Source organism: Ostrea edulis, chromosome 2 (genome assembly GCF_947568905.1).
Source record: "Ostrea edulis chromosome 2, xbOstEdul1.1, whole genome shotgun sequence".
NCBI lineage: Eukaryota > Metazoa > Mollusca > Bivalvia > Ostreida > Ostreidae > Ostrea > Ostrea edulis.
The window spans coordinates 94,981,153-94,992,579 of NC_079165.1; the positions used below are offsets into that span (position 1 = coordinate 94,981,153).

The window sequence follows — 11,427 nt, forward strand, 5'->3', positions numbered from 1 at the left end:
ATAGATTAATTTAAAGGAAGTTATTGACATGGAAAATGCTATATAAAGTGCAAAAGGTGTGCAAAAGTTACTCATATACCTTTGAAAATTTTACGAGATGAAAAATGGAGGTAAGATTCCTGTTCTAATATATTTTGAATTGCTTTGTGGGCTTTTTCCAATTCATAATTTCAGAATTACTGTCCATGAGCCATGGATTTTATTAAGGACGACGAATCTAATTCCTGTTTTTAAACAGATTGTAAGTAAATTTTGTCACATGATAGTGTATCCTTCAATTAGTTGATTTAATCAAAAATAATCATAATTATGGTCTCTGGGATGGATAGAAAGCATGACAAACGTTGATAAATATTTGTTCAAAATTGATACAGAATGTAACCGAAAATACTCATGTAGTATATGTGTATCTCTAACTTAAAATCAGTATTCTTCAGGAAGGATTACAAACATATATCAGTAACCAAACTGTTAGTTGAAAACTAAGAACCCTTAGAATTCATTTTTAAAAAATCACACAAGAATCGGTTGCATGTCGTAAATATATAAAATGATCTTATTGATATCTTTAAATGATAAAACGCTCCAAGTGTTGTAGTAGTTTCTTATCTACACATACGAGTATGAACAATACGAACTTTTCTCAAGGAAAATTCCTTTTCATTTCAGGCACGTATTGCATTATATTTCCTCTCCTTTCTGCTTTTAATGGAATACAATGAATCTCTCAACGCTCCGAAGAATGTTCCATGGGGCAAGTGCATCTACAATCCATGTCGGTGTTACAGAAACTTCGCATTATGCAGCGGACTAAATCTGACTTTCATCCCGCGGTTTCCAGACAACATTACCTATCTCTATATGTATAAGAACTGCTTGGGTCGGGTCAACAGATCTACTTTCCTAAATCTAACGAATCCTTTGACGAGAAAATCGAAATTAGAGGTTCTTATTCTTGTGAAAAATAGAATCAACACACTCTCAAACGACTCTTTTGCAGATTTAAGTGACCTAACTCACATTCATATTGAGGATGAACAACATTTAAGTGGGCAACAATTTTCAGAAAGTTTTAATTCACTCAGTCCGAAATTAGTTAAGCTGATAATAAACAGGGTAAATCTCACTTCCATACCAGCCACATTTTTCCAGGGACTAGAAAGCACCAATGTCCTCAACATTACTTTAGAGTCTAATGCAATAAAGACTCTCGACGGAAATCTCTTCTCTCCAGTTACTTCTCTTCGCAATCTGTCTCTCCACGGAAACAGGTTAAAAACGGAAACAACGAACTTCTCCCATCTCAGCAACGTTGAATATTTGAATCTTTCAAGCAATTATTTCAATGTTTCTCCGAATTTCTGCAATTTCAACTTAAGTAGTTTGAAAATACTTGACTTTCAGAGTAATAAATTCTCAACTTTTAAAGAGTTTAAATGCCTGGATAATTTGGAATATTTGAATCTGAATAACCACGCAATACGGACACTGTTCTCTAACACGTTCTCAATGCTTCCAAAACTTAAAACACTTCACTTGAGCCAAATGGCGGAACAACTGGAATTTATACAAAACAATGCATTTAACAGTTCTAGTCTTAAGCGCCTATATTTCATAGACAATGCATTTCATTTTTCTTTGTTTCCTCGAAACTTTTACCCACTTTTGATTTTTGAAAATACCCGTAAACTTCAAGTTTTAGATTTGTCAATGAATTACTTTAAGGTGAATGAAACGATTTTTACACAAATGTTGACCCCTCTCACAAATTTAAAATCTCTAATCATTGTGGAATGTGTTCTAAGATATATCCCACGTGGTCTTCTTAGAGTTTTGCCTCAGTTACGGGAACTAATTCTGAGCAGGAACTCTATAGATGAATGGAATGGATATGAAGTATTCGGAAAGTCAAAAACACTTCGATACCTCGACCTTTCTGATAACCGCATCGTCACTGTAGATGAAAAATCCTTTCCGCCCGATTTTCTACAAAGCATAAGATTCATAAACCTAGGAAATAACCCGTTCTCGTGTACCTGCAAAGAAGTACAATGGTTTCATGACTGGGCAATAGACAATAGACAGAAAATATGTCCGAAAACAGAAATCTGTAAAACCATACTCTGTGCATCTCCTTCAAGCCTAAAGAATAAAATCATCATAGAATTGACAGAATCCGAAATGTGTCCATATCCGGAGTATGTAAAAGTCTTAATAATTATCGGCTCAGTTTCTCTCTTCGTTCTTGTTATTGCTCTCGTCGTCTACAAGGCACGGTGGCACATTCGATATCTGATTTACATGTACAGATTACGAAGGGATGGGTATGAAACCATTGAAGATAAGAGGGATTTTAATTACGACGCTTTCGTGGTTTATGCAGAGGAGGACCAGGGCTTTGTACATAATACATTGGTTCCAACACTCGAAGAGCGGGAGGGCTATCATCTGTGTATTCATAACCGAGACTTTCAAGTAGGAAAGCTTATAGTAGACAATATAATAACCAGCATTCAAACGAGTCGAAAGATCATTGTTGTTTTATCTAACAACTTTACAAAAAGTAAATGGTGTGACTTTGAGCTAATTATCGTACAGAATCGGATGGTTTTGGAGCAGAATAACAATCTCGTTGTAATTTTGATTGACAAAATTGAACCAAAGAACATTACAACTCCATTAAGGTTAATTCTCTCAACCATGACATATGCAAAATGGCAAGCCCAAGGAACGGAAGATGAAAAGGAATCTTTTTGGAATCAAATCCGCGATTCTTTGAGAAAATAGCTTGACATAACTTCAGTTTGATACTTTTTGATATCAGATCCTTTGCTTTCCTTACAATGGATTCTCAAAGAACTGTACATGCATTTTCATAGCTTTTTTTATTATTATTCTTTTCTTCTCATCTGTGAAGAAAGTCTCGGTCCAAGTGCTGAGCTTGTTCCGTGTTGTGGAATCTAGTGTATCCGCGAATGACAAATAAGCCATTTGTTCAGCGGAAGTAATAACCTTTTTTGATAAAATCATAAACATTGAAAACAAAATGAAGCATCGACGATGTCTGAATACAGAAGAGATGATTAGGGGGGGGGGGGGGGGGCAATGGAAATTACACATGCTATTTTATATAAATAACAGTGAGCGAACTTTACAAAAATTTCATATTGTCATGAATATCAAATTAGTGTCCCGAATCTTTAGATCAGTTGATGATTACATAGAAATCCCGTTCACACCACCGGATTTAAGCCCCCCCCCCCTTAAAAAAAAGAAATGTTCAAAGTTTAATGTCATTGTGCATCCTTTATCAGAATACATTTTAATTCATAATTTTCATGGAGTACATGGATTTAGATAATGCAGATTAAAATATAACTTTATAAAATAGAAACATGTTATTCAGTCATGAAATAGGAACTTTTAATCTCATCGTTTGCATGTCACTTTAGGTTTAAATCGGACGTGTCCGGTTAAGAACGCAGTAGAACATAAAAATATTTTAAAAGTGAGCCTCATGAGATTTTTAAAAAGTACTAAAATATGTTAATCGAGGGAGTAAAGAAAAAACGCTAAAACCGACGAAACATAATAAATATAAGGTCTGCTTCATCAAAACATCAACAACCCGACTCCCTAAGGCTACTGGCTTATAGAAATTAACTCAGCACTCATTGTACCTATCTGAACATTGAAGAAAATTGGATCAGTAAACGGCTGGATTCAAAAAATCTCCTATAAAGTTGGGTTTTGTTTTGTTTGGTTTTTTTTTTTGGGGGGGGGGGATTGAAGTAGTATGGTTTATGTTTGTCAATCATTACATGTTATCAAATGTTATTAAAATGCATTCTTTAATGTTTATGTTCTATTTTAAGGGGGCGCAGGACGGCGCCCCCCCCCCCCCCAACCTCCTTTAAAATTTTCAAAATTAAGGTAAATCGTGGTCTCTTGTTTAGGAAAATGTAAACGGTTAAAGAAACAATAATTTCTTCCACTCTCAGAGAAATAAATGACAAAATCTTTGGATTTATTGAATTATTTTTATTGGGAGAACTTACATTTTTTCCAAAAATCCTTTCAAAAATTGCATTTTATTAATTTTACCTCATTAAAAATGACAGAAATAGTAAAATTGACTACTGATTCATATTTCAGGCCCTATAAAATCTGTAAAATCCAGGAGCTTCCGGGGGCTTCGCCTCAAGGCGACCTCCCGACCCTCTGTCTCATAAACTTACGCCCCCCCCCCCCCCCCCCCAACTGCGATTCCTGAATTCGCCCCTGATAATCCAATATTGTGGAATTAATTAGCCAGTATGGTTAGTGTCTCAAAGAAGTTTTCGTGAGCACTGATGTAGATGTCAAGTTATTTTTTCATGAAGAAATTGATTCTCGGCAAATGAATTGATGACTAAATAAATCAATGAATATGATTTCCAAAATATGTGTCCATGCACGATTAACTCTTTATTTGATGTCAAAATAAAATGTATAAATCATTTATTTTTCCTACCTTCAACTTACGGAGAAAAAATATGAACGTCACCCATGTGTGTATTTATCGATCAAGATGCTAGACACAGCTAGATAGCCAGCAGTACTCTGGGCATACCTGACTGGATAAAGTTAAAAGTACATTGTTTATAGAGCAGCGATTTTGACTGTAAAAGTTGGGTTTAAAGGCATGCCATTTATAATGAACCAGAAATTGAATGAGGAAAAAAAATATGTATGTATTTTGTTTTTTATCATACTATATAGGCCTAATTTATATAAATGGTTGTAGTCATTCCTTTCTTGGAAATATAGCATTTTAATGCAGGAACTTGATTCCGATTGAAGTCTTCCGTGCTTGTTTACTTATTTGTTATTGTGACACGCACTACCCAAGCTCCGGTCAGCTTAGTATGTTCCGTTATGCTACAACTCCACTATCATTATTCGTAGGGGAAAGTAGTCCCGGAGAATTTGACGCTGTACGGAGTTTGCGCACTACCAATACATTCAACAGGTAAGCGGTAAATGTAGTACGGCCGAAACCCGAAAGCATATAACGCGCGATAAAAGTCAGAGTGGATCCGTATCTTACGGTACATTACATCATCGAGCTATGCGTTATCCACGGTTCGCTAATTCATCCGTGAGTGTAACCCCTATACGATTCAACACTTAATCGGACATCACTCTCGGTGTCATCATGCACTCACGGATTCCCCCGTCACGGATATTTCGTCCATGTCATATTCAGCACTATCTTTTAGATACCCATATTTCGCATCCCCAGATCGCAGGTTTCTTTTGATCTTAGACCTGCTCAATAAATAAACACAAATCCACATATAAATCCTAGTTCATTTTTTCACAAAACAGCTAAATTCACTGATTTTGTCGGCACGAAAATATCTGTAAATACATGTTTACGGACAAAATGTGGCAGTAGTTATTAAGGATTAGATAAGAACATTTTTCTTTGGGGAAAAAGAACGCTGTATAGTTGTCAACTTCAACCCATGATAAGCAATCCCGTCGTCGGAATAAATGTTATCTGAAATATTGAATTTTTTCTTTTATTGACAATTTTTGTTGAATTCTAATACATGTATATTTACGGTTCAAACAATATTCTGGGGGTTTTAAAGAATCTATTTTGTATTTATTTGTGGCTTCGAAAAGAATTTGGAAAGTTTTTTTTTTTTAGATCACCTGAGTAATATGCTCAGGTGACCAATTGTAATTGGTCTGCGTCCGTCGTCGTGCGTCGTTCAACGTGCGTTAACAATTGAACAGTTTTAACTTCTAATTGTTGATAACTACCATTCCAATTCTCTTCATAATTGGCATGAAGCATCTTTGGGACGAGGGGGGTATAAATTGTAAATTTCAGGATTCCTCCACCCCTGGGGCCTTTGGGGTGGGGGCAAAAGCTAAACAATTGACAAATATTGCAACATCTTCTCTACAACCACACGTGTGTAAGACAATCTAAATGCATTGTGATGTAGAGAAGGAAGGTCTCTACCAAAATTGTAACGAGGGGGGTATAAATTGTCTAAATTTCATGATTCCCGTAGGAGTTCTGACCCCAGGGCAGGGCCAAACTTGGTATATAGTGTTTATGTGTAAAACATTTTAAAAACATTTCTAATGCTATTAATACTAAATTGAAACTAAATGGATATTCAGAATGAGCAGGTAGTCCTTAACCAAAATTGTAAATTTCATGATCCCTAGAGTTGGGGTTTTGGTAACAGGGTGGGGCCAAAATGGTCAGTGATTAAATGTGTTAACAACTAAACATTTTTTAAAAGTTCTCCTTGATAATTACAATTCCAATTCTTTTCAAATTTCGTATGAAGCATGTTTTAAACAAGGCATAGTGAGACGTAAAATTGAAGACTCCTGCATCCCAGGGGCTTTAGGAGCGGGACAAAGATAGATCATTTTCGAAAATATCTTCTTCTCTACAACTGCAAATCTGTAACAAAAACTAAATACATATTCATGTAGAGTAGGAAGGCCTCTACAATTTTTTTTTTTCATAATCCACGGAGTAGAGGTTCTGGCTTTTCAGGGCAGGACCAAACTTAATAAATGGGGAAAGGAGTGGACCAAAAACCCTTGGCTAGTGAAGATGCATAAAAACTTAATGTAAAGTAGTAGTAGTATATTTGTATATTTAGGAAAAGCAGAAAAGAATAAGCTAAAATTGGGAAATCATATCCCCAGAGTTTTGACTCTCGGCTTTATTTCATGTAAATTCCTAAATCAAAACAATTCATAGTGTCTCGGCTCGTTTCGGAAAGAAAGTGTTTAAAAAGACCGACTTTCTTTTAAAACTATTTTCATTGATATCTCTACAACCGTAGATTTTTGTATGCATATTTAAGAGAGGTTTTTTATTTGTTTTATATCATTCATAGAATACCATGGTATGATAGCCTTATTAAAATCTAACATGCAAACTGGAGCATGTGTACCTTTAACTAAATTTAGGTTGTCAAGCCATCTTTTGAATATTGAAGTAGGCAGGCACCATAACGTAACAAAAGCTGTACATGTGACCTTCATGATATTGAGGACGAATTTCACTTTATATTAAAATGTCCACTGTACAACGATCCGAGGGGGATTGAAAAAGTATTATTGTTCTAGACCGAATGTTTTTAAATTAATTCAATTTTATTTTGGAATGATTGACTTCTCAATCACTTCATCACAATATTTAGATTTTGAATGCATTATGATCTTGAGGCCTGTAATTATTATTGTATTTGTTACTCTGATAAGTCAGTTGGCTCAAAGAAATAAATAAAAATTGATTGATTATATATGCGCGTGAGTACGTAAGTCTAAATGATTCGATATTACGTAAATTGTTGACCTTGGTTACGTCAGTTCCGGATATGGTTTATTCCCCGAACGTCAACCCGCCAAAAATAACACCTCCTTATATAGGGGGGTGAAATAGCCTTCTAGGGGGAATACTGGTTGAGTTTACCTGGATATTAGATACGTAATAAATAAAACAGAAACATTATCCCTATATTATCAGATATAATCAATAGCATTACATGGATATGTCCACATGAAGGATTTTAAGAATTTAAGCACGGATAATTTTCATGCATGCACAATACATTTTAACAAGAGGCCCATGGGCCACATCGCTCACCTGAGTCACCTTGGTCCATATCAGAAGATTTTCCATATCTATTTGCATGTAAAACCGTAGTCTCTATTATGGCCCCAAACCTACCCCTGGAGGCCATGGTTTTTGCAAACTTGAATCTACACTATGTCAGAAAGCTTTCTTGTAAATGTGAACTTCTTTGGCCCAATGGTTCTTGAGAATAAGATTTTTAAAGATTTTCCCTATATATTTGTATGTAAAACTTTGATCCCCTATTGTGGCCCCATCCGACCCCCGGGGGCCATGATTTTAACAATTTAGAATCTGCATTATATAAGGAAGCTTTCATATAAATCTCAGCTTTTCTGGCTTAGTGGTTCTTGAGAATAAGATTTTTAAAGATTTTCCCTATATATTTGTATGTAAAACTTTGATCCCCTATTGTGGCCCCATCCGACCCCCGGGGGCCATGATTTTAACAATTTAGAATCTGCACTACCTAATAAAGCTTATCTATAAATTTCATCTTTTCTGGTCCAGTGGTTCTTGAGAAGAAGATTTTTTAATGACCCTACCCTATTTTTACCTTTTCTTGATTATCTCCCCTTGGAAGGTGGCCTGGCCCTTTATTTTAACAAGTTAGAATTCCCTTTACCTAAGAATGTTTTGTGCCAACTTTGGTTGAAATTGGCCCAGTGGTTGTTGAGAAGAAGTTGAAATGTGAAAAGTTTACAGACGGACGGACAGACGGACGGACGCCGGAATACGGGTGATCAGAAAAGCTCACTTGAGCTTTCAGCTCAGGTGAGCTAAAAAGCACTGATCAATGCATATTCATGCAGTTTACAAAAGTTATTTCAGCAAATAGGGCACTGTTTAGATATAAAACTTTCACAATTTCAATTTCATTTAAAGCAATGTTTAATTTTCATTATATTTAGCACTTGTTCTAATATCTGAGGTCGGTTGGTGTTTTTGAGAATAATCGAGATTATTTGAGTTTATATCAAATAGTCCGTATTAATTTTGATACACCCTGTAGGTCGGGTCTACGTGACTTTAGCGGCTAGATGGTACAAGTTAATTTGTATGCACTATGTCACACTCGGTACTCCCTGTGATCGAACCCATTCATTACACTTTTTCCAACCGAAGCACCCACCCACCCTCCCCCAATTTTAATTTGTATATACATGTTCTTTCCTTTTGGTTCTGCTGTTTCCTTCTCTTTCATAGGTTTCGCAACAGACGAAGACTCCCAACAGGTTACCTGGATAAAGTAAATGGTAAAGCCTGGACCACACCAAGTGTGACTGCATTACCATTCGGGATGGAGTACCTTAATAACAACTTTTTAAATGTTAAGGGGGAATTTTTAATTTTAAGGCAAATTGTTGATACAGTGTATTTGAGTCTAATTAATTAGACTGTCGCATGTTTAAGGGGGATTGGGGACTGGGGAGTCGGTAATGGTATGTGATGACTGTTTCTGCTCCAAAACCTGGTTGTTTCCCCCCACCTGCTTCTAAAGCAGGGGGCAATTTACAGTACTAAAAGTCGTACAAGTTAAAACAAGTAAACTAATAGTGGGGCCACCACCGGGGACGGTTGGGCCCACATCCACCTCACTTCAGTGAGGGGATGCTACAGTCTGATGCATGTTTGGGGCTTATGTCCAACATGATAATGTACATACCAGGTAGCACTGCAGGAGACAGGGTGAGAAGGGCGGGTCTCGCTTACCTCCTTAGAACGCTGGCGTCCGTTCAGGTCTGGGCACTGAATGTTTTACTCGAGCCCCCCAGTGTACCCCTTACAAGTTAAGTTAAACTGGCTCACTGGGCGACTCCCCAGTTACCCCACAAAATTTTCACATGCAGCCGATATTGTCCATTTCAGTATATCCCGAATGTGTCATTGCTGTTATATGAATAAATTGGTAAACGTTGCTTGTGTCTGTTATTCACTGCAATGAGTCATGGACTTTATTACAGCCAGTTTTTGGTTTTATCTATCAGGCGGATTCTTTAATTAATATTGTGTCTGCATACAGTAGTACAAATGATCTAAATTAAATATTCTCACATCATTTAGGAAGACCTTTAACAAACTGGTGTAATTAATAAATTTTTTGTATCATTCTTCATAATCTATGTAAAGTACAAGTAAACTCTACTTGTATTCCCCTTAGACGACCCCTTAATCACCTTTTATCATTAGATGGAGTAGACGTTTGGGAAACACCCCCCCGGAAATGTAGTATATTCTAGTGTTAAAACATTCAGCTGAAGTACGCCAGTAATTATCACGACCTCAGACCGGGTGTCATTAAGTTGATTGATTTGATGAAATTAAATTCAAAGGTAGGAATTTTCGCTGCAATATGAAAATAACGTAGAGTGTAAATATTCAATAGCTTGTAATATATAATATATTATAGAAATCATAATAATATAATGTTACTGATTTTGCATTCAATCTATTGTTTTTGTATTGAAGAATTTTCTATTTAATTTCTGTAGTTAATAAAAGAATATCATAATACTATAATTTCCCATTTGTTTGGAACATTTTCTAATTACATTTTTCCGTTCTCAGTATGTACTGACCAACTAGAGCCCCAGTAAAATCAGATATGGTTAAGAATAAGATTTGAGAATTATACAATGCAATTAGAGATCCATACCATACAAATACGATGTTATAGAATATATGCTTTTCACATCATCAAAGTACCTCCCTACATCGGCATTTCCTTCAGTCTTTACTTGTCAGTTAAGTTTTGCAATCAAACGTTCTTTAAATATTCAATTTTCACATTGCACTAACATTTTGATTTAATTTGGAAAAATTGTAACTTGTATTAAGTACCCGCAGCTTGGCCGCACGAACGGGAATAGCTGTTTAATGTTACTTCCGTGCACTGGCACATACTCCAACTGACAATCTTGAAAAAATAATTTAGGAGGACCAATGTTCTTATTCAATGAAAAAAGTACAACTTTAGTTTCAGATGGATTAAACTTTAACAACCATTATTTACCATTCATCTAGGACACTAAGGTCATGATTCAAAGTCAATTGAATTTCATTTAAATTCTTAGATGCATGTTAAATTGAATTATCATCAGCAAATAATCTACAGAAAGACATAATATTTTCTGCAACGTCGTTAACATAGATTAAAAATAATACAGATTCAAGAACAGAGCCTTGGGGCACCCCTGCATTTAAACTTGCACTTAAAGACAATTGGTCTTTGTACATAACTTTTTGGGTCCGACAAAAAAGATAACTAGTAACAACACTGCCTCTGATTCCATTAGTATGTAGTTTCAATAAAACACCTCTGTGCCAAACTTCGTCCGTCAACACTTTCTATGACACGCGATAACTTAAGTTTCCCTGGGAAGATTTTCATAAATTCTATACATGTACATAATACTTGAATTAGGCCGACAAAGACCCCTTTCAGTTTTCAGATTTATTGTCGTTATGGAGTTGTGGCAATTCAATATTTTTAATACTGATGAGATATTAGCACTTTCTAAGACACGCAATAAGATATTCATAATTTTCATACATATGATAAATAACCTTAAAATGACCTCCGTGTTTATGGAAGAATTAGACAACGGTACAATGTTTCCTTGGGACGATTTTCGTAAATTTTATAAATGTGTGTACTACATGTATTTTTATAAGACCAGCTTTAGAATATGCCTCTATTGTGTGGGATGGATGTAAATCATCTGACAGTGATCTCTTGGAATATGTCAAATTATATGCAGCACGAA

General features: G+C 35.6%; 1 protein-coding gene across 1 annotated transcript; it reads left to right on the forward strand.

Annotated features, from left to right (window-relative positions):
* The first annotated feature begins 688 nt into the window (after positions 1-688).
* Positions 689-3,141, forward strand: LOC125680152 (toll-like receptor 4). Its single transcript, XM_048919595.2, has one exon. It carries the CDS (start codon positions 709-711, stop codon positions 2,785-2,787), a length of 2,079 nt encoding a protein of 692 aa, XP_048775552.2. The 5' UTR covers positions 689-708; the 3' UTR covers positions 2,788-3,141.
* The last annotated feature ends 8,286 nt before the right edge of the window (positions 3,142-11,427 follow it).

Excerpts from the sequence above, each read along its gene's own strand:
- LOC125680152 (XM_048919595.2), top strand. The coding sequence starts at position 709 with ATGGAATACAATGAATCTCTCAACGCTCCGAAGAATGTTCCATGGGGC.